The following is a 26815-nucleotide window of genomic DNA, read 5'->3' as shown; positions in this document are numbered from 1 at the left end:
CCTGGGCATGTGCCTTTACCGGGAACCGAACTGGCAACTTCTCAGTTCACAGGATGACGTTCAGCTAGGGCTCAAATTTCTCCATTTTTAGATAAGGGGCCCTGTATTTTCATGTTGCATGGGGCCCTGCAAATTGTGTGGTCAGGCCTACCTCATTTTTTAAAAAAATTTTTTATTGATTTCAGAGAGGAAGGGAAAGGGAGAAAGAGAAACAATGATGAAAGAGAATCATTGATCGGCTGCCTCCTGCAGGCCCCAGATGGGGATCAAGCCCAGAACCCAGGCAAGTGCCCTGACCGGGAGTCGAGCCATGACCTCCTGGCTCAGCCACTGAGCCACACCAGCTGAGCTCATTTTGAGCACAGTTTCTCTGCCTTTATCATGCCGCTCCATTCCATCACTCCTGATTTTCTTAGAAAATGCTTAGATTGTTGTCTACGGCCATACCACCCTGAACGCGCCCGATCTCAGGTCGGGCCTGGTTAGTACTTGGATGGGAGAAAATGCCAGCTTGTACCTGGGGTCAGGGCCTTGGCTCTTGCTGCTCCTTATGCCTAGGCCCCTCTTTATATGGCCTCCTCCCCTCACTTCCTTCAGAATCACTTCAGAGAGGCCTCAGGCCCCTGCCCGTCTCTCAGGCCTCACCTCTGATGGTGTGTGTTTGTGTGTGTGTACACATACACACACACACAGAGAGACCCGTAACAGCTATGCCAAGATTTGAGCTCATGGCTTGCTGGCTTTAGAGCTTCTGCTCCTTGCCACTGCACTGAACTGTCTTGGGACTTTGTAGATGTTACATACTTCTGGTCTTCTGATGTTTCTCCCCCCACCCCCAGGGGGGAGTCATTTGCTTTTTCCCTCTGGGTGCCTGCAGAATTCTTTTTTTATCCTTGAAGTTGAGGAAGTTGACCAGAGTGTCACTGTTGAGTGTTCTTTATCACATTTTCATGGGAACACAATGTGTTCTTTCGAGCTGCATATGCAGCTGGTCTTCTTTTCAGGTCAGTTCTCTTATAAAATATCTTTGATAGTATCTTTTCCGTTTTAGAGGTCCCCTACTAGAGGAACACAAGTTATCCTTCTGTTAGATTGGCTTTGCCTTTTTTCCGATGCTATTAGCTTTGCTCTAATTGCTTTTTATTTCTTCATCTGCATTCACTGTTTGTTTTGATTTGATTTTCAGCTATATATATTCCGTTTTGTGCTCTTTTAAAATGTATTTATGAGTTCCATAATGAAGGGATTTGGTCTGCAGTTTGTTTCTCTAGGTTGGGAATTTGCCCTTTTACCTTACTGTTTTATCATCTCATCTTTGAACTTCTACTGAAAACATGTTGTTGTAAAGTGGTGGGGGCTTTCCTTCTCTCCCCTGTGGAGGACTTTGCCTTTCCTGAGCCATCTCCTTCCGTCTCCTTTTCCCCCTGTCATCTGGGCTCAGGCTTGGATGGCTCCATGCAGTCCTTCTGTTTGCTTTGGTACAGAGGGGGAATTCCTGGCCCTCTTTTCCCAGGCTCTTGGCATCGGCTCTCACTGCCCCCCCCCCCCCCCCCCCAGGCTATGGTGAGCTGTTTATCCTGTGGTAAGAGAGAAGTTGCACATTGCGGGAGCTGTAGTGGGGGATAGTCTTTGGAGCATCTAAATTCTTCTCTCTGTCCTAAGAATTGTGCTAAACGTCTTACACCAGTGCTCGGCAAACCGCGGTTTGCCGCTCTGTTGACTAATGAGTTTGCCGACCACTGTCTTACACCAAGGCTCACTCCAGCTGCTTGAAGGATGTGTATGCCATTCCTGTAGGGATGCAGAAGGGGGACAACTCAGGCTCCAGGTGGTTCCCTGAGCCTGTGTGTACCCAAGAGCAGGTGCTTTCCCCAGAGCCAGCCTGGCGCAAAGGCACTTTACCTGTTTGTCCCGCACCTCCCAGTAGGAGCTGCAGTAGTTCCTGGGCCAAACAGGGAAAAGTTACTGATTCCCACCTAGTTGCTTCTTTCCAGCTTAGCGGAAAGAGGGCTGTGGTGGCTTAGAGGTCTCGTGGTGTTATTGACTCCCCAGCATGGCTTCTGGGGATGAGGCAAGGACAGCAGCTCCGTCTTGTTGCTGCTCTGTCCTCTGGAATCCTTTGCTAGGCTGCTGGGTTTTGAAATGTATCGAGTTCAATTTTATGCCCCTTCCTATGTGTAATGAATTCTTCCCTTCACATTCCTTCTCCCCGCCTTTGTTTAGTTTCTTATTTTATTAGGGATTAGGAGAGAGCAGTTCTGTGGAAGTTGTAACCTGTCATTTGATTCTAAGTCCCTGATCCTTGTGAAATTAAGTTGTTGTGTGGTGGTGGATGCACTGACCACAAGAAGCAATTCACAGCCCCGCACTCCCATATGTTCTTTGGCCGTTCAGAGATGCTTATTCTAGGTGAATGTCAGGTTCCAAAGGGAATTCCATTGGGATCTTGACTGGAAGGACAGTATTCAATCTTCCTGTTGTATTTTCTAACCCATTTAGTGTTTGTACACAGACAGGTAACTGATATGTGTTTGTCTTGTCACCAAGCATGTTACTTCTTTTTCAGCCAGTTCCCAGAGTTGTTTATGGGACAGAGACCTAGTCCCTGCTACTTGCCTGCTGCGTCCTAGTGGCTTAAACCCCTGTTGTCAGAAGCGGGGTTGGGGTAGAGTGGATCCCCAGGACGGTACTGTAGAGGTTGCTGAGACAAGTGGGATCTCCATCAATCTCCGTGTGTCTCTTTCTGGGTGTCCCAGCAGTGCAGTCACTGGAGCGCCCAGCCCTTCTCAGCCCCTCCCCTCTCTCAGCAGTGCCCAGGGGAACCCCTCAGCCTGTCACCGTCCTTTCCATGTATGGCACTATCGCTCCAGGCCCTTCATTTGCCACCACCAAATTGCACTTCAGCCAGCCTGGCTCCGGCTCCGAGGTCCTGTTGTTCTGACCTTGAAGATTTCCTAGGGCCCTGTTAGGACTTTGCGGGTCTCTCCCTCCCCCCCCCCGCCCCCGTCCCCAATGTTTGAGTATGGCAGAACTTCTCTCACATTGACTCCTACTGCACCACATCTTACAGCGGTTTCTTAAAGTGCCTCGGTCATCGGTAGCATCCTTCTTCTTTGCCAACACTGATAGAGAGATTTCCCGCTTTCTATTTTGTTGATCATTTCAGTGGGCTCAGATGTCATCATCAGAAAACACAAGTTTGTCAGGCATGCAGATGTGGGGCAACGTATGCTAGTAAAAGGCACAATAAAGAAAACAAGGCCATTCACTTCAAGTTAGTTAGGAGATATTCAGACAAAATAAGGGACTCTTATGGAGAGTTCTCTCTTCTGTTACTGGAGATTTCCTTTTTGCCCCTTCCTCTGCCCCCTCCCCCAAATATGTTGCCTCTGTATTAAAATTTTATTTTGCCAAATATTCCGTTTTTCTGTAAAAACAGCTGACACTTGATAAAAGTCTGTAAAATTTGTTTACAGTGGTAAGAAGAAAACAGTATCAACAGAAAATGGTGAGAGGGAGGAGCAGCAATGAGAATGCATTGCTGGGGACCAAAAAGGCAGGCACATGTGAGTGCCCATGGAAACCAGCTGCTGGGATCTTGAAGATTAGATATTTGTCCTGGGGGCAGAGAATCTCCATTGAGCACACTGAAGGATGTGCTCGTGCACGGGGTGACATGATGGAAGAGAAGTTGCTAGTAGGGCAGGCTAGAGAATGGAAAGCAAAGTCTAACAACACAAGCCTTCGTGGGGCAGCTGGGGAAGCCACCCTGCTTGGGTTTCAGTTGTGCTCCATGGCTTTATCAGCTTTGGGCCTGGTCCTTTCTCCACCCACAGTGGCCCCTCAGGTCACAGTGTCACCATCGCATCCATATTCTGGGGCTCTTGCCTAGCTCCCTGTTGGGTTCCCCTAGCACTTAGTATCTCCCCTTTCACAACATTAATAAAAATAGTTACGACTTCATTATTGACTATCTGCCGTAAAAGAGTGACCACACCAGGAGAAAGAAATGGATGCAGGTAGAAAGCGTGTCTTGCTATAACATCCCTGGCTCTAGCACATCTCCTGCATGTGCTCTAGTAATGTTAGCTATTAAATGAGTGAGTAGGTGAAATGGAACACCCCCGCACTGTTCCCAGCATTCTTGCTGTAATGACTTCTGTTTAAAGCTTGTCCCTGTCGGCTAAGCATTCCGAGTGAAAGCAGTTTCTGCCACCCCACTTTTCTCTTACCTAGTTACAGAACATTTTCATCACCCCCAAAGGAAACCTCATGGGAAATAATCTGGCAGTTCCTCAAAAAGGTAAACATGGAGTTTTCATGTGACCCAGCAATTCCACTCTTGGTATACACCCAAGAGAATTGAAAACATACATCTGTGCAAAATCTTGTGCACAAATGTTCATAGGAAACAACCCAGTTGTTCATCAGCAGAAGACTGGATAAAAAAATGGTATTTCCATACAATGGAATGTTATTCAGCCATAAGAAGAGATGATGTTCTCATACATACTACAACATGGATGAACCTTCAAAACATGCCGAGGAGGCTGGCAGTAAGGGGAATTGGGGGAATGATTGCTTAATGAATTGGGGTTTCCTCCATGGGTGATGAACTGTCCTGAAACTAAGTAGTGGTGATGGTTGCACGACATTGTGAAGTATTAAATGCTGCTAATGGTAAATTTTATGTTATGTTTTACCACAATAAAAAAAAATTGATCAAACGCCCTCAGAAAATTTAGCCAACAACATTCAACTTGGCCAAATGCCTTGTCATTAAACTTCTTGAACTAAATTCCTTTCTGACTGGCATTGTTACCATGTCCTGGGCTTGGTCCAATCTAGCACGTGTCACCCTAGGTCCCCATGCTGGGCTTGGCTCTTTATCTGAGATAAATGACAGAGCTGCTTGCCTGGGCTCTGTGCCTGTAACCAGACAGGCTTGCTTGGAGCCAGCTGTGGGTTCTGAGTACTGCATGGGAATCATAAAACCTAGCTTTATGATTTAGGGTAATTGGTTAAGTCAGCTGTCATTTTAGTGGAGTATTACAAAAATTTAGGTACCATGAGCCCTGGCCCATATGACTCAGTTGGTTGAACATCATCTCACGTATCCAGAGGTCACTGGTTCAATTCCCAGCCAGGGCACATGCCTCAGTTGCAGGTTCGCTCCCCAGTAGGGGGTATGCAGGAGGCAGCCAATTAATATTTCTCTCTCTCCATCTCCCGTTCTCTCTATATATAATAAATGAAGACATATATTTAAAAAATAATTCACATACCATGAAATTCACCCATTTAAAGTGTACAGTTTGGTGGCATTTAATACATTCACAATTCTATGCTAGTATCACCTCTATCTAGTTCCAGAACATTTTCATCACCCCTACAAAACCCTGTACCCCGCTAGTAGTCACTCCCTATTAGCTACTACCCCTAGTCCCTGGCAATTACTATTATACTTTCTGTCTATGTGGATTTTCCTATTCTGGACATTTCATATAAATGGAATCATTCAATATGTCTTTTTGTGAGGGCCTTATTTCACTGAGCATCAAATCTCCCAATAATTATCCATGTTGTAGCATATGTCAGAATTTCCTTTTTAATGACTGAATTACATCCCACTGCATGGATAGACTACATTTGTTTCTCCATATATCTGTCCATGTACACCTGGGTGGTTTCTACCTTTTGGCTACTGTATTTCATTCCTTTCTGAATATTGACTTGCAAGTATCCATCGGTTCCAGTGCTTGTTTTCAGTTCTCTTGAGTCTATATCTAGGAGTGAAATTGTTTGTTCATATGGAAACCTGCGTGTAACCTTTTGAGGAACTGCCGGCTATTCTCCACATCCGCACTGCTTGATTAAACCTGCTTGTCTTTCCCCCTGTGTGGTGGACTCATAGTATAAAGATGAGACTTGTTGTATGGTGCTGGTTGCCTTCATTTGGGGAGGGATCTATCTTTGGGCAAAAACTGTGTTGTATTTAGGTTTTTAAAATGTATACAGTTTCTTGCGTCTTCTAAAATTGGGGTATTAAAAAAAAAACCACTGAATTCAGAGCAGGGCCACTGAATTTCGGGTTCTACCACTGTAGCCTGCAGGCTGAAGCACCATCCCCTCTTTTGTTCCTGGACACCACTGAGACTCTGCCAGTGCAGTTTGATTTCTCGCAGATCTTTAACACGTTAAGTGCCTAGTCAGTCACCAGTGACTGACACTATACTTTCCATCCGGAGGACAAAACAGGCTGGGCGCTTAACGGGTTAAAGGGCTGAAGCTGGCGTCTCAAAGTGCTGCTGCCTTTATTGATTTGTGCAGAGAAGCTTCCTTGATTCTGAGATTGTGCAGCTCCTATTATAATAGAAGTAGAAAGAATCGGAAGCACCAAGTGAATGACACTTCAGGACGGAAGCAGCCACTATAAGGAGTCCATTTCTCTCCTCTGGTCCCTGACCATTGACGGGAAAGTGGCCGCTGACCTGCCCTTGTAGTTCCTGTCCTTTTTGTGGTACTTGGGCTCTTGCTGCAGCTCCAAAGATGGATGACTAGAAATGAAAGGTACTGAGAAATAACATCTGGAATTGGCATAATGCAAACATGACTGGCATTGGGAAAGGTCAGGATATTGCTGGGGCTCTGGAAGGTTCTATGAAGCTCACTCTGAGAGGAGCTAGATTCCAATTCAAGCGAAAAAGTTTCAGCTGCTGCTTTCACCTGGCTTTTAAGCCTTTTTTTAAAAAATCTGAAGACCTTGGGGATTGAGTAGTCCTTCCTCCCATAGCTGTCTGGCCAGTTGTACCTACCAGCTATTGGTCGCTTGCTCCCCTGTAACATACAGTAGGCTTGGGTCAGACGAGCACTGGGTACAGCCGCTCAAGGCTACCTTCTACAGGATTACTGTAGGTTACTTTCATTATTAAAATACAGGCAGTCCTCACCATCAAACCCCTTGAGATAAAATGACTTGGCCCCCAAAAAAGATTGCTGCAACTCCAAGGAAGGATTTGGTCTAATGTAGCAGCAGAATCACTGAATGGTGTTTTATTACCAAGAGGCTTCTCTCATTCTTCATAGATATTTAAGATTTGTGAAAACCTTTCTGCTTAAATGCGATAGGTGCGTTCCTGGGGGCGGGGGGAATCTTGTGTTCTACAGATCACACAATAAAATATCGGAGTTGTTAAGGGAAGAATAGGTAGAGTAGACCATGCAAACTCTAGGAGATTTGGTAACCAGAGTTCACAAACAGAACACCAGGCCATTGCAATCTCTGTTGGCATTTGCACCCCACATCTCCATCAGCCAACCATTTTTCACCATACCCCGATTTGTGCTTCCTCCCACACGATGCACAGATTAGTTGTCCCATTGACAATTAAGAGTCAGGTCCTACCCGGCCGGCCTGGCTCAGTGGTTGAGTGTTGACCTATGAACCAGGAAGTCACGGTTCGATTCCCAGTCAAGGCACATGGCCAGGTTGCAGGCTCCATCCCCAGTGTGGGGCATGCAGGAGGCAGCCATTCAGTGATTCTCTCTCACTGATGTTTCTATCTCTCTCTCCCTTCCTCTCTGAAATTAACAAAAATATATTTTTTAAAAAGTCAGGTCATAAGCAAGACTTTCTTCAGCAGTGATTTTATTTTAAACACAGGGAAATATCTTGACACTTTATTCATACAGCTTTACCATATAGTACATAACACTGGAAGATGTGGTTCTTTTTCTCTTAATATACTTGTGTAACATGAAGGCTTTCTCTTTGTTAGGAAGCTTTCCTAAAACTGCTTCAAACGCTTCCGGTTATATTGATGTTATCTCCTCCCTTTTAAACATGTTTTCCCTGAACCCTTTACCACTGGAGGGTTAGTCACAGTCATTGTAACATTGCACTCCTACGTTCTTATGCAGTTATGACACTCTGGGAATTTCACTTTGAGCTAACATGGAACCATATTTACATTCCCCAAATGCCTCATTACTGCCTCTTTCAGAACCTTCGAACCCAGGAGCCAGTCCAGGATTGCATGTTGCTTTTGATCTATTTCTTCGGTCTCCTTTAACCAAAGCCAGTCCTCAGCGCCCCCCACCCCGCCCCCCTTTTTCCCCCATGCCGAAGACCATTTTGAAGAGTCCAGGCCCATTGTTGTGTGGAGTAGACCCTCTCTTTGGACTCTTCTGGCTGTTTCTTCATGGCCTCAGTCACCCCTTCCTGCAAGATGAGGTGGTGTCAGTGCTCCTACTCTCCTACAGCACTTCTGCAGGCTGGCCAGTCAGTAGTGCTCAGTTTGATCGCTTATTAAGGGGCACTTGCCAGATTTCTTCAACAAGCAGGACACCTTCCCTTCCTTCCCTTATTCTTTAGCCCATGTATTCCTTCATTTCTTGCCAGCTGTGTGTGTAGGTAAGAGTTGTTAAACACTGTCTTCTATAGCATCTTCTAAATGTTCGGTCCAGCCTTTTTAGTCATTGTAGAAGGTGGGGTGTCTGTGGATCATTGCTAGAATCCAATCTGCAGAAGCCTAGAACCCGTCCTCCCAGGGTAACCACCTCCCATACTGCTTCCCTGTAGATATCACTGTGCTCTTAGGCGAGCGAGACACCAAGGCCCTCGGTAAATATTTCAGCCTTGTCTCCTGCCAACCCCGAACCACCAGTGACCACCAGGCTGCTGGTAGTGCCCAAATTCATTATTTGGTCACTGAGCGCCTGCTTGCTTTGGATGCTAAGCTAGCCCCTGCTCCTCAAAGCTAATGGCCCCAGGGATACATCCATCAGAAAAAGGAAAGGGCCCTAGCTGGTTTGGTTCAATGGATAGAACATCGGCCTGCGGACAGAAGGGTTTAATTCTAGTCATGGGCACATGCCCACGTTGTGGGTTCAGTCCTCAGTGTGGGGGGTGCAGGAGGCAGCTGATCGATGATTCTTATCATTGATGTTTCTCTCTCCCTCCCCCTCTTTCTCTGAAAACAATAAAAATATATTTTTTTAAAAAGAAGGAAAGATACCAGAGTATCTGAGTTGTGATTGCCACTTGGCAAGTGACTATTAAGTGCTATTGCTGTGCTAGAAGGCACACATCTAGGGGGAGTTGCCCATCACGGGGGGATATTCTAAATACACTGGGGCGGGGGCAAGGGGGGCATAGGGTGCTCCTATGCATGGGAGGTGGGGGGAGGGGAAGACCAAGGAAGGCTTGTCAGAAGTGCCATCGTAACCCAATTGAAGATGGGAGCGAGGGCCGTCCCAGAACCTCTGGTCCCTCCCAGGAAGGGCATCATAGGACAGGGAGGGACTGTTGATATTGCTGCCTCTGCTCATCTGACCTGGCTTGCCTTGAGCCCTCCTGACCAGCCTGTGAAACTCCGCATGAGTCTTAAAAACCAACTTCCTCCTCCAGGAATCCCCATCTCTGGGTTTCCCCTCTGCCTAGAACAGGGGAGGTTGTCACTATTTCTTTGTGACCTCTTTGTCTGTTTCTCTCTCTCTCTCTCTCTCTCTCTCTCTCTCTCTCTCTCTCTCTCTCTCTCTCTCTCTCTCGTTTCCCCTCTGCCTAGAACAGGGGAGGATGTCACTATTTCTTTGTGACCTCTTTGTCTGTTTCTCTCTCTCTCTCTCTCTCTCTCTCACACACACACACACACACACACACACACACACACACACACACAACTTGGAGCTCTAGAAGGCCAAAGAATGTTGCTAATTCTGCTCTGGCATCTCAGCTCTTAGCAGTCTGGTTCAATGAAAACACGTTGGCTCAACTGTGACCTCATACAAGTTGAACTTCCTTGTCTGGTTGTACTTCTTTTTTTTTTTTTTTCTCATTTGTGACACCGAAGAATAGAATAGGTGATTTTTCTAAAAATACATGAACTTGTGAACTAGGTGCTCAGTTCTCCTCATAGTCAGGATTATGTGTGTGCATGTACATACATACGTGCATGCATGTGTGCGCGCACACACACACATGCTGTAATCACAGGGAGGATGAAGAGAGCTCTTTGGTTTCTTTGAAAAGTGTATGCTTCAGAAAACCCCACAACGTCCTGGTGTGTGTGTGGGAGGGGTGCTTAGGGAGTTGCCAGGCCTCCTTCAAGGTCACCCTGGGACCGAGCATCATCTGAGCCAGGGGTAAACTCATTTGGATTACCTGTTTTGCATCATTTTTACCGATACACCCAGCATAATGGCTTCCAGGCTTTAGGGCTTTTGTTATTTGTTTTTAAGTACCAAATACCTGTGTACCCCTTGATGTACAGAATTGAAAATCACTATATTGTCATAAAGAATTAGAATACTGCAGATAGAGTTAAAGGTCCTTTTATTCCCCCATCATCTTTGGTGCTATTAAAGTTCATTTGGTGTCGCTCAGTTGGTTAGGCATCATCCCGTGCACTGAAAGGTTGCCAGTTTGGTTCCCAATCAGGGCACCAAGTTGCCGGCTCCATCCCTAGTAGGGAGCGTGCAGGAGGCAACCGATTGATATTGATGCTTCTCTCACATTGATGTTCCTCTCTCTCCCCACTCCCTTCCTCTCTCTCTCTAAAACATCAATGAAAAATATTTAACAGTGCTCAGCCATGCCAGCCAATCTGATTCTCTCACATCATTGATGTTTCTCTCTCCCTCTCCCTTCCTCTCTGAAATCAATAAAAATATATTTTTAAAGAAATATTTAACAATTAAAAAGTTCATATTGTACACATAGGAACTCTTAAAAAGATAAATTTTATATTATATACATCTTATCAGAATAAAAACTTAAAAACAAACAAATAGTTCATTTAATCAGAGTTTGGGCACAGCTAGATATCCCACCTTTGTATCTGGTAACCAAAGATGTATGTTCTCTTCTTAAACTCCATCCTCCAGACTTTGCCGAGGTCCTTAACTCATCCCGCACCCCCCCTCCCCACCAGTCCATCAGCCAGCAGTGTTGCTTCACCTCCTGGTCTTGTCCCCAGTCCTCTGCTGTCCCCATTCTGGGCCACACCAAGACAACTGCAGAAGGCTTCTCAGGGCTCCTCCCTGCTTCCCTCTTAGGTCTCCAGTAGTCGGTTTAGAGTGATTCTTTCAAACGCCTGGTCCCTGCCCCCTGCTCAAAGCTTCCCATCACACTTGGAATAGAACCCAACAAAGCCGCCATGTCCCTCCATGTCTCCACTGTCTGGAGCCTTTTGCCCACATGGCCACATGGCCAGCCCTTACACTTCATTTCGGTCTTTCTCTCTTCTCTCCCTAATATCACATGGCTTATTTTCTTCATTGTGTTCTAATCAGTTCCTTCTTTTGAACACACCTGGTCACAGCATTGCCCAATACAAGGAACCCTTCCACTCAACGCCTGTGTCCTTTTCATTCTCCTAGGGGCCAGCCTGGTTTCCTTCCATGGGCATATCCATAGAGGCCTCTGCAGTTCTATTAGTTTCTGGTGTGTGCTTCCTAAAGTCCCCTTCTCTCTCACACAAAAGGCAGCCTGCGGTATGCTGTCTTTTTACCTTATAGTAGATTCTAGGGATCACACCCCAGTGGTTTGGGGCACTCTCCCTGGTGCGGGCCTGCTGTCATCTAGTCAGCAGGTCCCTGGTGACGGCTGTCTGAGTTGTCCACAGTCCTGGGCTAGTAAAAACAGTGCTGTTGTAAGTAACATCGTCTTCTGTTGTTTTGACTTTCTAAAGGTGTCTCTTCGGGGTAGATTTCTAGAAGGGATTGCCCTGGATTGCATCAATACCCTTGATTGCATCTAAGAGGCATTTCTGGGTGACACGCTTGTACTTGACCTCATGGTGGTGAAAGTATTGTAGAAATACAAATGAGAGTTCTGAGGAAGCCAGACCTGTTCCATTGGTGCAGTGTTTCTCTCTGACTCCCGGAGCAGCCCTGGACTTTAGCGGTGCGCTGTGAACTGTTTGGAAGTGTTGGCTCCGATCTATTTATCACTTCGCTGCTGGCAGAGTTTTCCTTCTCCCTAAGACTGGGAGCATTGAAAAGTAAGCTCTGCCGGAACAGGTTAGGAACCCCACCTTTACAGCAAGAAAGGGTCTCCTGTGAGTCAAGGGCTGACTCTGGGTGACACTGGCAGCCATGCTTGGGGCCCCAAACTTCTGAAGAAGTTCCAGGGAACTCAGTAAGCCTGAGGGGGGCTGAGACACACCCTCACCACTATCCGTCCCCACACCTGACCTGAGCTGTTTAGGAAAGCCATGTCTTCATGGCGCCCGGTGAGTCCTGGTGTTAACCTTCTTTCAATGACTTACCCAAGTCATTCAAGTCATTTTGAGTGCACACTACAGTCTCCACAGTGTGGACCAAAAGGGACATCACTTGGGATAGACCAGCCACGGGACAGTGATCAGTGCCACATGAGCTATATAAGAGGGCAGCTCTAGGGCTGATATGCAGAGGCTAGGAATAGCCTTGCCCTTTTCCACAATGAGCTGCGAGCTGAGGGACTAGCCGATGGCTAATTCTGAGCCCACAATTCTTCCTAAGCCTTCCCTGGCTTCGTGTTCTTGTCCTCTCAGCCCGGCCATGAGAGCATCATGGTCAGACTCTGATCTCAGGGTCCAGGGCCTCAAGTAAGCATTTCTGAAGCATACAAGGAAGGGGCTGAGCCACCGGATGGGAAGGCGCTGCTGTCAGTGTGAAAACGGGGAATGCCCAGCCTGGGACGGCGGTGAGGGTGCTCCTCTGTGCCCTTCTCCCTGCTCTTTCCTTTCACCGGCACGGCTGTGCTATGGCCTTGTGTGGTAAGGGAGGGTCTGGTGACCAAAGCTTACCTGACGGGGGGGGGGGGGGGGTCACTTTTCTTATGCCAGAACCCTGTGCAGCAGTTTCTGGTTGCCCGGGTCAGCCAGGATTTATGCAGTGCCTTTGTGACTTTTCTTCCTCTGGGGTGTTGGTACCTGCTGTTGAAATGAGGAGACGGGCCTGCTCGGATCTGTGTTTGGAAATGGCAAAGCCAGGATTTGAGCTCAGGTTGGCTGGCTCCAAACCTCTGTGCTCTTTCTGCGGTGCTGCGTTGTGTGCCACCCCCTAAGGGAGTAGTGCAGGGCTGTGCTCCTGTCAGCACGTTGTACCGTGCCCCACAGCAGCTCTTTGTTGGGTACACGTTTGAGAAAACCCCAAATACAGAAGCCATAGTAGCACCCAAGCCCGGCCTTTGTGAAAAGGAGCTCCACCCCCTTCTGGGCTGACAGCTCTCTATCCCAGTGGTCAAGGCAGCGTGCAGAAAAGCCACATAGTGTTTCTACTCAGAGAAATGCCACCTGTGCAGGCCGCTCACTCTCCTGCACACCAGGAATGGGACAAAGGGTGATCACAGTGCAATTGGCCGCCGCCACCAGCAGCCCAGAGCCCCTAAGGAAATCTGTGAAGGGAAGAATATCCAAACCTGGGGGAGCGCCAGCGGGGCAGCCCCGGCTTCCGGAGCCCGGCCATTGGGCGGCCTCGAGCCTTCCAATGCTCACTTTTTCTGCAACCCGGTGTGTCCTCTGTGATACTTACATACTTGTTTAACACTTCAGGGAAGAAAAGTCAGAAGACCAGGACCTCCAGGGCCTCAAGGACAAACCCCTGAAGTTTAAAAAGTTGAAGAAGGATAAGAAAGAAGAAAGCAAGCATGAGCCCCTGCAGCCGCCAGCCCACCACTCTGCTGAACCAGCAGAGGCAGGCAAAGCGGAGACCTCGGAAGGGTCGGGCTCAGCCCCAGCCGTCCCGGAAGCTTCTGCCTCCCCCAAACAGCGGCGCTCCATCATCCGTGACCGGGGACCCATGTATGATGACCCCACTCTGCCTGAAGGTTGGACCCGGAAGCTTAAGCAAAGGAAATCTGGCCGCTCCGCTGGGAAGTATGATGTGTATTTGATCAAGTAAGTAAGGGCAACTCCTGCCTCTACAGAGCTGGGAGCCCTGGGTAGGTGGGAAGTTGGGGACAGGTGCTGAAAACTAATGGGGGTCCCTTGGAGTAGGAGCTAGTTGCTGCTAGTTGATCGAAAAAATGTGTGTGCATAACCCCACCTGGGGTAAGATGGCTTCAGTAATGAACACCGCTTGCAGGCATTACTAGGTATGCTTGGAATGGCTGTGTATGGAAGCCACTGCCCTGAGTGAAACATGCACAGAGTATAACAGTGTGATTTACCCTGCCAGCCCTTGAGGCCTTGTTTGAAGATGGAATAGCAGTAGAAGCTACCCAGGGTCCCGATGAGAATGCCAGGAGGGATCACCTGGGAAGTGCGGAGGCCACAGGATCTGCCATATGTAGTGGCCTGGGCTCAGGAGGCAAGCAGAGCTCCCTGGGGTTCCTGCCATTCCTCAGCTGGAGAGCATCCAGCTGCGAGGCTGCTCTCAGAACCCATTACCCTCATCTTCTTTCTGGGGGAGTGGTTCTGTAACACTGCTTCATGAACCAGAAAAAATAAAAGATGAGCCGTAGAGCACAGTACACTCTGTGACCTGTGCTGGGAAAGGTGGGCTCTCAGACAGGGCCTCCGGGGAAAGACACAGACAGGTCCCATGTACCTTTCCAACTGTCCCTTTCGCATTTGCCCAGCCTTGGGGGAGGGTCACTGGGTGTTTTTGTTTGTTTTGATCTTAGGGAGAGATGGGGGGAAAGAGAGAGACATGGATATGAGAGAGAAACATTGATCAGTTGTCTCCCACACACATCCTGACCATGGGAATCAAACCCCCAACCTGGGTATGTGCCCTGTCCGGGAATCGAACCCACTACCTTTCAGTGAATAGGATGATGCTCCAACCAACTGAGCCACCCTGGCCAGGTTTTGGGTGTTGTTATTTGTTTTTCTGGGTGTTTTCTGTTAAAACAGTAACTTCCAAGCCTGAGCTACAGAAAAGTGATTGTCAGGTCAGCCCCTTAGACAATTTTCAAAGGACATTTACGGACATTGGCAACCTTGTTTGGTCCCAGCAAGTCTGAGAAGGGTGAGCAAAGCATTATCTTATTGTCATATGAGGAAACCAATTCCCAGAAGTGCTAAAACAGCATGCCCAGATTCAGACAGGGTGCTCTACTGGCAGGTCACACCCAGGCACCAGCCAGCAGAATGGGCATCATCGGCCTGATGGCTAGGCAGCGTCCGCAGGTCATCAAGCTATTCTGGTATAGGAGCAGGCCATTTAGATGCCCACCACTAGCCGGCGACCTGATTGCTTCATGTATAACCGCAGCCACGCCCCTGAAGTGTTGGCTCATCTTGGCTTTTCTTTAATGTGACTGGCTCAGTGGTACCGTCAGGTACATCAGCTGCAGAAGCTCTTCTGTTAAAGTTCGCCACTGCCTTCTGCTCTGCCCTATCTTCAGCATTGCTGTAGAAGCTTCTAATCACCTTTTGTGTCTCTCCACTTGTTCCCACAGTCCCCAGGGAAAAGCCTTTCGATCTAAAGTGGAGTTGATTGCGTACTTCGAAAAGGTAGGCGACACCTCCCTGGACCCTAATGATTTTGACTTCACGGTAACTGGGAGAGGGAGCCCCTCCCGGCGAGAGCAGAAACCACCTAAGAAGCCCAAATCTCCCAAAGCTCCAGGAACTGGCAGAGGCCGGGGACGCCCCAAAGGGAGTGGCAGCGCGAGACCCAAGGCAACAGCATCAGAGGGCGTGCAGGTGAAAAGGGTCCTGGAGAAAAGTCCCGGGAAGCTGCTCGTCAAGTTGCCTTTTCAAACTTCGCCGGGAAGCAAGGCCGAGGGGGCTGGGGCCACCACATCAGCCCAGGTCATGGTGATCAAACGCCCTGGCAGGAAGCGAAAAGCCGAAGCCGACCCGCAGGCCATTCCTAAGAAACGGGGCCGAAAGCCAGGCAGTGTGGTGGCAGCTGCTGCCGCCGAGGCCAAGAAGAAAGCCGTGAAGGAGTCATCCATCCGGTCTGTGCAAGAGACCGTGCTCCCCATCAAGAAGCGTAAGACCCGAGAGACAGTGAGCATTGAGGTGAAGGAGGTGGTGAAGCCGCTGCTGGTGTCCACCCTCGGCGAGAAGAGTGGGAAGGGACTGAAGACCTGCAAGAGCCCCGGGCGGAAAAGCAAGGAGAGCAGCCCCAAAGGGCGCAGCAGCAGTGCCTCCTCGCCCCCCAAGAAGGAGCACCACCACCACCACCACCACTCAGAGCCGCAGAAGGCACCCACACCGCTGCTCCCGCCCCCGCCCCCGCCCCCTCCTGAGCCCCAGGGCTCCGAGGACCCGGCCAGCCCCCCTGAGCCCCAGGACTTGAGCAGCGGCGTCTGCAAAGAGGAGAAGATGCCGAGAGGAGGCTCGCTGGAGAGCGACGGCTGCCCCAAGGAGCCAGCTAAGACTCAGCCCACGGTCGCGACCACCGCCACGGCCACAGAAAAGTACAAACACCGAGGGGAGGGAGAGCGCAAAGACATTGTTTCATCCTCCATGCCAAGGCCAAACAGAGAGGAGCCTGTGGACAGCCGGACGCCCGTGACCGAGAGAGTTAGCTGACTTTACACAGAGTGGATTGCAAAGCAAACCAACAAGAATAAAGGCAGCTGTTGTCTCTTCTCCTTATGGGTAGGGCTCTGACAAAGCTTCCCGATTAACTGAAATAAAAAATATTTTTTTTTCTTTCAGTAAACTTAGAGTTTCGTGGCTTCAGGGTGGGAGTAGTTGGAGCATTGGGGATGTTTTTCTTACCGACAAGCACAGTCAGGTTGAAGACCTAACCAGGGCCAGAAGTAGCTTTGCACTTTTCTAATCTAGGCTCCTTCAACAAGGCTTGCTGCAGATACTACTGACCAGACAAGCTGTTGACCAGGCTTCTTAGGGTATGCCTGCACCTCCCCTCCCACCCAGACCTCCCCCCGCGTGGTCGCTAAGGACAGAGAGCACTTAAGAGGACACTCCGTTTTTGGTGCCATTGGTGCCCCAGCCTCAGCTCTGCTCTCCCCCCACCCTGCCCCAGCTTCCCCGCCTCCCCCCCTCTCACCCAGGTTGGGACAAGGAGGTGTGAGGCAGGGGATACAGTTGTATCCTTTAGAGAAGAAGACGGAGATGGCCAGTGGCTACAGCCTGTGTGATCCCACTCATGGTGGCACAGATCTGGCCCCACTCCAGCCCCAATCCAAAACTGACAAGGACATTTCAAGGACAGGAAAGTAGCACCTGTTCGCTCCAGTCTGGCATGGCTCAGAGGGAGTCACCCTTCGAGCTGCTAGGTGTAGACTTGCCTGAGCCAGAGGAGAGGCTGGCCCCGGGCCGGCCTCCAGTGGACGCACCAGAGAGAGGCTCTGGAGGCAGCAGGACGAGGTGTAGGCAGGCTGGCCCAGCTGCGGGCCAGCAGAGCACAGCGGAGCCTCGGTTGCTCAGAGCAGTCTGACTGGCAGTTAGCAGCTCAGTGGGGTGGGGGCCCCGGGGAAGGAGGGGAGAATGTTCTTCCAAAACTTTCCAATCCTACTCCTTAGGGACAGCTTAGAACTATTTGCACTATTGAGTCTTCATGTTCCCACTTCAAAACAAACATGCTCTGAGAGCAAACTGGCTTGAATTGGTCGCACTTTGTCCCTCAAGCCACCAGACGCGATGATGGTGTTTAGAACTGCCTGGATCTGTAGATACCTGCGCTTGTTTTAAAGTGGGCTCAGCACATAGGGTTCCCACGAAGCTCCGAAACTCTAAGTGTTTGCTGCAATTTTATAAGGACTTCCTGACTGCTTTCTCTTCTCTCCCATTTCTGCCTTCCATCATTTGATCCTTTCATTTCTTCCCCTCCTTCCCCCTCATTCATCCCTTCCGTTCCAAGCAGCCCCAGTGCCCAGCTGTATCCCGAACTGATTCTGGTTAGTTCACGCCCCCCAGAACTCACCGCCACCAACCCCAGCCCAGCCTCACTCCATCCTGAGCCCTGAGGAAGCCCCGGGCTCCACTGAGCCGGCCTGACCCTAGCACCTCAGCCTCTCTGAAGGGCAAGAGAACAGCAAGGTCTTGCTCTCCTAAGTCAGAATCCAGATACTGAGCCTCCTCAACCTTCCACTTGAGAGAAGTGGGTGGGAGGAATGAGACCAGATTTGGATTTTGGAGCTGAGGGCAGAACAAGGGCCCCTGTGGTCTGCCATCGTCATCGAGAGGCCCAGCCATGACCTTGGCCTCTCCCAGGCCTGGCTAGCGCAGTGCAGTGTGGCAGGGCAGCAGGCAGAATAAATGCAGATGCCCCCAGACCTAGGCTGGGACCATGGCTCAGGTGCCCCCCCCCCCTCTGCCCACCCAGGCTCCTCTGTTAACCACAAGTTCTTTTCAAATGGAAAACATTTGGCTTTCGCTTGCTGGAGGCTGGCCAGGGCCAGTGTAGCACACATTTTCACGTCTGCACCAGGGTTATGGTGTAGGGGCTTAGAGGCTTGGGTTTGCTGTGGGATCCCATCCTTTCCACCTCTCTGTTCAGGAAGTCCTTATCTAGCTGCATATCTTCATCATATTGGTATATCCTTTTCTGTGTTTACAGAGATGTCTCTTATATCTAAATCTGTCCAACTGAGAAGTACCTTATCAAAGTAGCAAATGAGACAGCAGTCTTATGCTTCCAGAAATACCCACAAGCACGTCCCATGTGAGCTGCTGCCATGAACTGTCAAGTGCGTGTTGTCTTGTGTATTTCAGTTACTGTCCCCTGGCTTCCTTACTTTGGTGTAACCATGAAGGAGTAAAACATCCTAGAAACTGTCTAGCACTTCCTTGCCAGTCCTTAGTGATCAGGAACCATAGATGACAGTTCCGATCAGTAGCTTAAGAAAAAAACCATGTCTGTCTCTTCCGGAATGGTTAGAAGCAAGGGAGTTTGCCCATTCTGTTCGTAGAGTCATAGTTGGCCTTCCTAGCATTTTTGTATCCATTTCCTTATGCTGCAGAAGCAAGTCCCACAAGCAACCCCACTCTTCTGTCAATTATCCGGGCTTCACTTCTGACTCCTCCCCAGGAGGGAAGGGGGGTCGGAGGAGAGAGCGAATCCTTCGGGACCCCTCTTCCTCCAAGGACAAAAGGCTCCTGACCCCACAGTGGCCTTGCACTCCTGGCATCCCCAAAAGACGCCTATCCGTGCGAGCGCGGCATTAAGCCAGTTTGTCATGGAGACGCTGTCCATTCTGGTTGGTCGGTTTTTTATGTGTTATATACGTAGTCCAGTGAAATGTGGCTCCTGGGACTAATGTCAGGAGCTGGCTGGCCACCCCATCAGCTCATTCATCTGGTCCTGGGAAGAGAAGTGTGGGGCTCACCAGGCCCCCCTTTCACCCATGACAGTTATCCAGGGGCTGACTGGGCATTTATGGTCAAGAACACAGCATTTCAAGGGTCATTTTCTTTGTGTCCGGCCGGACCTGCAGCCCCCTCACTCCCCAGCTCCTTCCCCTAGAGTTCCAGAGCTGCAGGCAGTGCCTGAGGCTCCTTATGGTTTTCTCTCCCCCCTTTCTTCCATATCCCCTCTTCTTCCCCAAATAAGGGCATCATGAGTGAGTGACCTTTAAACAGGCCACCTTGGTGGTTTGTCACCCCGGCAGGCAGAGGCCCTAGAGCTCGGTGCCACCCCTGTTCCTAGAGTCAGGTGGATGGAAGTTTGGAGGGAAAGCCCAAGCCCTGGGATTCTCGCCAGCTGTGTCCAGCCCAGTGCAGGGTGTGACCTTGATTTTGTGTGAACTTGAACACCATGGACATTGGCGGGGGGGCATCTTTTAGGGACTGGGAAGAAAATAGGAATTGACTGACAACTTTCAGATCCCCATGGGTCTAGGTCACAGAGAGCCCTGTTCCGTCTCCCCACCCGTCATTCTAGCTGTTAGTTACTACCTCCTTTCTTGACAGAATTCTGTGTCCTCGAGCTCCTCCCACAATGCCCAGCCCAGCCCTGCCCTACCTGTCTGCCCATTGGTGAGCTTGTCCTTACCAGTGGAATTGCTGGCTTTGACACTTCAGTGAACTGGGAAACTGGGCCACAACCAGGCTCTAGGGCAGTGCCCCTCTGTTGGCATAGAAGACACCTACAAATGCCATGTCCCCAGTCCATCAGTGCCAAAGTAGCCAAGGACCCCAGACCCTCAGCTCCCTGGAAGGTGAACGTCATAGTGGTAGCCTGGGAACGCTGGCCACAGCCAGCACCTGGCTTCTACTGAGACCCCATGCAAGCGTGGGCAACAGTCTCTCAGTGGTGGCATCATTTCAGACTAGAGCCAAAAACAGTGGCAGCGAGACCTGCAACAGCCCCAAGTTGTTGCCTGCTCCTCTGTCCGGTTTGTCATTGTCGTGACAGCCATCATGAAAGGGTACTAGCCAGAAACAAGCTTTCATGTTCGTGGGAAAGGAGTTTCTTAGCTGACAGGCCCTCTGGATTTTAAGTAACTCTTAATAAGCAGATCGAGCCCAGGAGGGAGCAGAGGTTATGAACTAACCCCACCAGGGGCCTGCCTGGATCTTGGGGCGCATTCCCACCGGCTCTCTGGACTGACGCGATCAGAGAAGGTCGCAGGCACTGGTTCTTGGACACCCTTGTGCATCCATTTCTAGCTGGTGTCATCGCCTCGAATTGCTTCCTGATGCGAGTTTCACGCACAAAGTCTAGAACCAGCAGCCCAGACCTCAGGAAGCAAGCTGTGTCGAGAGCCGAATGGGTGTTTGCCTGGCCAGTCCCCCAAGTGCCAGCTGCTGGTGGCGTGGGCAGGCACAGCATTACCAGGCCTGTGACCATGCTCCTGCTGTGTTGGATTCCTGATCTTGCTCTGCTTTCGGCAAGGGTCCATCTTTGCTCTTGGTCAGTGAGCCCGTCCCCTCTGGAGGGGTTTGGTGAGTCTCCATTTTTGTGTCTTTCTCTTTTAGATCAATCTTTAGAAAAGGCCTAATTGTTATAAATAGCTAGGATACTGCCTCTCCAGGGTCTGAAGTTACATATTTTAGGGGGGGGGGGGGAACAGTGAACACTGAAACCCACTCTCAACAATTTAGAAGGAAAACCTAGAGAATATAGGTCAGAAAATACATGTTGATGTCTCTGAACAAATAAGAGCAAGCTTTTGTGAAAATTGTGATCTAAAACTACTTGGAGCTTGGCCTGATGTGTGGCGAGCGCTGCAGGCAAAGGGGATTCCAGCCCCAAGCCACTGGATCTGAGACTCGGGGCCATTCTGGCATTGGAGAACCCGTCTCTCCTTGGGTAGCATCCCTGAGGTCTTGGCTTCAGGTCTGTCCTCTGGGGCGGCCTGGAGGTCAGTGGCCCACCTGGGCCCAAAGCTGCAGGAGCCCAGCTCTTGGTGTGGGAAGCAGAGTGGTCACAGGGACTCGTGAAGGCCTACATCAGTCTCCTTCCCGGCACCACCTGTTCCTTGCTACATTCTCCTGTCCACAGAGCCTGCCCGGAGCTCTGATTTGTCAAGGAAAAAATGGGCTCTAACTAAGGCCCAGGTAACCAGAAAGGAAATGGCGATGTCTCCCCCTTGGCCTCTGCCTGGGGCACAGCCTGTGCCCTGAGGACATTCCCTGCTCTGCTCTCCTTGGGGTCTAGGGCCTGATGAAGTGGCATCCCTCCTGAACTCAGAGGGGAGGGCAGAGGCCTGAGCATTCACTGCGGTGTGTGCCCCGCTCGCCCCTCCCCCTCGAGAGCCGCTGGGGTGAAGGGGAGGCTGTGAGTGAGAAGAGGTGTCCGCACCCCAGCAGAGCTGAAGTCCTCACAGGGGAAGTCTGGCCGTTTGGCTTTCAGAGCATCTGGGAAACTTGCCAATGGTCTCTGCTCCTCTAGCTTCCCCTTCTCTCTTACCTCTCCTCAGGTCCTGCTCAGCAGTGAGAGAGAATGAGATGAAAAGGCCAAGAGGTTGGGCTTCTATCAGTGGTAGTCCCTCTCCTTGCAGTGTTTGTGTGTCAAGTGACAAAGCTGTTTTTCCTGGTGACCCTGATTATATCCAGTATCTTATAGACTATAAGCATAGGCCTGCTTGGTCCTCTCTGTTCTGGGCTTTTGTTTTTTGCTTTTTCTGCTTTTAGCTTTTCTGTCCCTTTTATTTAATGCACCGATTAGACACACAAAGCAAGTTGAATTTTTATATATATATATCTGTATATTGCACAATTATAAACTCATTTTGCTTGTGGCTACACACACACACACACACACACAAACACACAAACACACACCTGTTAAAATAATACCTGTTGCTTAATTACAATATTTCTGATAACCGTAGCATAGGACAAGGGAAAATAAAAACAAAAAAACAACAAAAAAAAACAACAACTGACGAATCTGTCTGCTGGTCACTTCTTCTGTCCAAGCAGATCTGTGGTCTTTCCTCGCTTCTTTCAAGGGCTTCCCTGTGCCAAGCTAAGGAGGCTGCAGGCAGTGCCCGGGTTTTGCACTGTTTCTCCAGTGCTCGTGAGAGAGGTCCCAGGACACTGGTGCAGGGCAGTTCACCTCAGTGGGTGGGTGCGAGAGCGCTCCCTTGCCCTGGCAAAGTCCAGACTGTAGTTGGCACCGTCTGGTCCTCTTCCACCTCTGGGTGGGGCAGCTGGAGTCCATGGGGGTGGCCTGATTCTCCCACCCCTTCCAGTGGCCGGTCAGAGTGATCACGTGTGGAGAGTCAGCTCAGCAGGCCTCCCCAGCAGTAGGGCTCCCACTTTGCCGAGTCCAGGGGCTGGAGGGAAGACGGGAGGCCTGCTGTGCCCTTGAACGTGTGAGCTGCACCAGGTAGAACGCCAGGGACCCAGAACCACATAGAGAGTCCATTCTCCTCTAGGAGGTAGCGAAAACTCCAGAAAGGTCCCTTTCTCTCTTCCCACATCCCGCGAGTAACTGCATTTGCTTTTGTAATTCTTAATGAGCAATATCTGCTAGAGTTTAGCTGTAACAATTCTTTTTGATCATTTTTTTTTTTTTACGTAATTAAAAACACCAAAAAAAAAATCCAGAAACTTGTTCTTCCAAAGCAGAGAGCATTATAATCACCAGGGCCAAAAGCTTCCCTTCCTGCGTCAATACTTCTTCTGAGGCCTGAATCCAAGAGAGAAACACTCATAGGCTCTTTGTGGGACTGGGCTGCCCTCAGGCCCCGCGGAGGACCTAGTCTGGGCCCACTCCAGCCCGCGTTCAGTATTAGCGGTGGGTCATGACGTCCTTGCCCACCCAGCCTGGAAAGGGGCCGAGGAGGTGAGGAGGCCATTGCCACCAATGCTTGGCCACTAACAGGTGGGTGTGCGCATGTGTCCACGTGCATGCTTTCCGACTGAAATGTGAAATCAGCACCCGAGTTAGCCTCACCCAGTGACCTCGCCCCGCCGGGCTGGAGCGGGGCGCGCCCGGTTCCGTGTTTCTGGGGAGCTGGACAGTGGAGTGCACAAGGCTTGCAGAACTTGAAGCCTGCTCCTTCCTTTGCTACCAAGGCCTCCTTTTCCGTTTGATTTGTCACTGCTTCAATCAATAACAGCCGCTCCAGAGTCAGTAGTTGATGAATATATGACCAAATATCACCAGGACTGTTACTCAGTGTGTGCCGAGCCCTTTTATTGCGCTGGGCTCCTGTGTACCCGGACACTGTAATGTGTGCTGTGTTAGCTCTCCTCACCCTCCCCTCGTTTTTTTCTGGGGGTTTTCTGTTTGGGTTTGGTTTGGTTTTTATTTCCCCTTTTGTGTTCCAAACATGAGGTTCTCTCTACTGGTCCTCTTAACTGTGGTGTTGAGGCTTATATTTGTGTAATTGGTGGGTGAAAGGAACTTTGCTAAGTAAATCTCTTCTGTGTTTGAACTGAAGTTTGTATTGTAACCATGTTTAAAGTAATTGTTCCAGAGACAAATGCTTCTAGACCCCTTTTCTTTACAAACAAAAGCATTCAGAGGGAGGGGATGGTGGCTGAGACAGAGGGGCTGGCCTCTATTTCCCCGGGCAGGGAGACCCACAGAGGCGACCCCTTGCTCAGATCAGCCAGAAGCCACCCGAGAAAATCAATCTTAAGCCAACAGACCGAATAGCCGATTTGTTGCCATTTTCCAAGTCAGAGCAAAACCAGACCTTGTTCCACCCAGTGGACATTTTTGTCTCCCCCTCCCCTCCCTGAGATTATTAGCATCATTGATATTTTTAAGGACAGTCAAGGCTTACGTTCCTGGGAGGGGGGCCAGGTGGGGTGTGAGCAGGGCCAACCCGAAGCGGGCCTGAACCGAGTGGCTCAGACAAAAGGTGGGCATCTCCCTGGAGATCTCCCTCCACGGTGGCTGCCGGTCAGGCACATGGTGACAGGGCAGACTGGCCACTCTTCACCTGACGCAGCTCTTTCTAGACAGGCCAGGCAGTGGGCATTATCGTTTAGGACACCTCCATCACATCCCACCCCTTCCCTGGAGGGCACCACACGAATGTGACCTGTCAGTCCCCAGCCACCCCAGGTGATAGCGATGGTGGGATGGGAGGGTGCGCGCTCTCTGCTGTCATAAGATTCCCAGGAAAAAAAAAAATTGGATGTGAGAAACCCCCTTCCCTTTCCATGGCAAAACCAGAGCCTCCTCGGAGAAGCCGTTACCCCCACCAGACATTATTTGGGGTTCACAGAACAGGGACAGACGTGTGCTCCCTTAGCGCCTGGCAGCCCTTCATCTGCAAGGCGATGGCAGTGCCGATTGTAGTGACCACTACACCCAGGGTTTAGCAGCAGGAGGAACCAAGCAGGGTGGCTGCCCCCTCCCGAGTTGCAGTGACACATGCCAGCCACCCTGTGCAGAGGGTGCCCGCTGAGGGCAGGAGAGGTAGGCAAGGGGCGCGGGGAGCTGCCCGGGCCAGGCTTGGCTGGAGATGTCTCTGAAAGCCCTCTATTGCATTCACCTTCAGTTTTTGTGTTTTGGGACAATTACTTTAGGAAATAAGTAGGTCGTTTTAAAACAAAAACAAAAAATATTGATTGCTTTTTTGTAGTGTTCAAAAAAAGGTTCTTTGTGTATAGCCAAATGACTGAAAGCACTGATATATTTAAAACAAAAGGCAATTTATTAAGGAAATTTGTACCATTTCAGTAAACCTGTCTGAATGTACCTGTATACGTTTCAAAACACCCCCCCCCACTGAATCCCTGTAACCTATTTATTATATAAAGAGTTTGCCTTATAAATTTACATAAAAATGTCCGTTTGTGTCTTTTGTTGTAAAACCAAGTGATTTTTTCCTAAGGTTCTTTTACTATTTGAAAAGATGGGCAGCACGCAGTTTTATTTTATTTTTGTAAGTTTTTTAATACGTGTGAAAGCAAAGACTACTCAGCATGCCTTCTAAGTGACGCGTTTGCACCTTTTGTTGGGAAGTACTGTATCCTTTGCTGTTAGCATTCTCGATAAATCTCTCTGTGAAAGTGACTCAAGGTCTGGGCTTTCATTATCTGACAGCTCACAGAACAGCATGGTGGTGTGTCTCCTGATCCGGTCCGCTGTCCACCGCCCTCAGGACTGCAGGTCCATACACTGCCGCCCCTGGGTGCCCCGAGGCCACACTGTCCAGGCACACTGCGCCTGCGTGCAAATCTGCCCGCTGTGCCCTAGGCCCGGAGGCAGGTGGGCTGCGGGCCTTCTGCACAGTAGCACATGCTAAGGGCACCTCTTCGGTCTAGGTGTGCCAGGTGTTTTTGCAAATACCTTCTACCCCCCACTTTCTACCCTCCCCCAGTTCAGGCTCCTTCGGTGCTTATCAGGAAGATGACGAGACCTCAGTTTTGCCTTCTCCCTCCCCCCGTATATATTTGTATTGATTTCAGAGAGGAAAGGGGAGGGGGAGGGAGAGAGAGAGCTAAACAGCAATGATGAGAGAGAATCATTGATTGGCTGCTTCCTGCATGCCCCACACTGGGGATCAAGCCCACAACCAGGCATATGCCCTGACCAGGAATCAAACTGACTTCTTTTTTTTCTTTTTTCCTTTTTTAATATATTTTATTGATTTTTTTTTTTACAGAGAGGAAGAGGGAGGGATAGAGAGCCAGAAACATCAATGAGAGAGAATCATCGATCATCCACCTCCAGCACACCCCCCACCGGGGATGTGTCTGCAACCAAGGCACATGCCCCTGACCAGAATCGAACCCCGGACCCTTCAGTCCGCAGGCCAACGCTCTATCCACTGAGCTAAACCGGTTTTGGCCAAACTGTGACTTCTTGGTTCATGGGTCAATGCTCAGCCACACCGGCTGGGCTGTTCTTGTCTTCCTGGGGGAAAGATTTCAATCAAGAGACAGTGTAGAAAAGCAAGCAAGGATGTAACGGCAGCAAAAATATCATGGGAGTCCCCTAGACTTTAGTGGATACATGTCTGAGGAGGAAGAGGATAGCATGGGCTTGCTTCCTCGGGGGAGAGCCCTGGGACCTTAATTTTCAGGGGTTTTTAAAAAGGTTGGGTGTTTAAGGGAGGTCTTGAGGGCAGATCAATAGAATATTCATCAATTTTATGCTGATGTACCAAAATGAGATTTATTCTCTGGTCTGTCCTTGGGTGTGGTTGGCGAATGGCAGTAATTGGATTTCTATCTTCTCCCTGAGTAGAGTGATTTCAGCTATATGCCCTCTGATTGGGGAGGAGAAGTGCAGACTACTCTTTTGTCGTCATTGTTAATCCTTCCCCGAGGATATTTTGCCATTGATTTTTAGGAAGAATGAAAGGGTGGAGAGACAGAGAGATACGTCAATGTGAGAGACACATCCGACCAGGGAGCCTGCAACCTTGGTGCATGCTCTTGACTGGAATTGAACTCAGAACTGCAAGTTGTCGCTCTGTCCACTGAGCCAAACTGGCTAGGGCCATTTACTCTTTTTTTAAAAAATGTTTTTATAATTGATTTTAGCA

General features: G+C 49.7%; 1 protein-coding gene across 3 annotated transcripts in view; it reads left to right on the top strand.

Moving 5' to 3' along the window:
• MECP2 (methyl-CpG binding protein 2) overlaps positions 1-25338 on the top strand; it is a 67258-nt gene extending 41920 nt beyond the window's left edge. For all 3 annotated transcript variants that reach the window (XM_045573531.1, XM_036415679.2, XM_036415678.2), the window contains 2 exons: positions 13539-13883; positions 15392-25338. In XM_045573531.1, the coding sequence (XP_045429487.1) occupies positions 13539-13883; positions 15392-16475 (1429 nt within the window). In that variant the 3' untranslated portion in view covers positions 16476-25338. The remainder of the gene's footprint in view (positions 1-13538; positions 13884-15391) is intronic.
• Positions 25339-26815: the final 1477 nt, after the last annotated feature.

This window comes from Pipistrellus kuhlii, unplaced genomic scaffold (assembly GCF_014108245.1).
Source record: "Pipistrellus kuhlii isolate mPipKuh1 unplaced genomic scaffold, mPipKuh1.p scaffold_m20_p_51, whole genome shotgun sequence".
Lineage (NCBI taxonomy): Eukaryota > Metazoa > Chordata > Mammalia > Chiroptera > Vespertilionidae > Pipistrellus > Pipistrellus kuhlii.
Note: the sequence above shows the minus strand (reverse complement) of the source record. Positions and strands in the feature narration are given on the sequence as shown.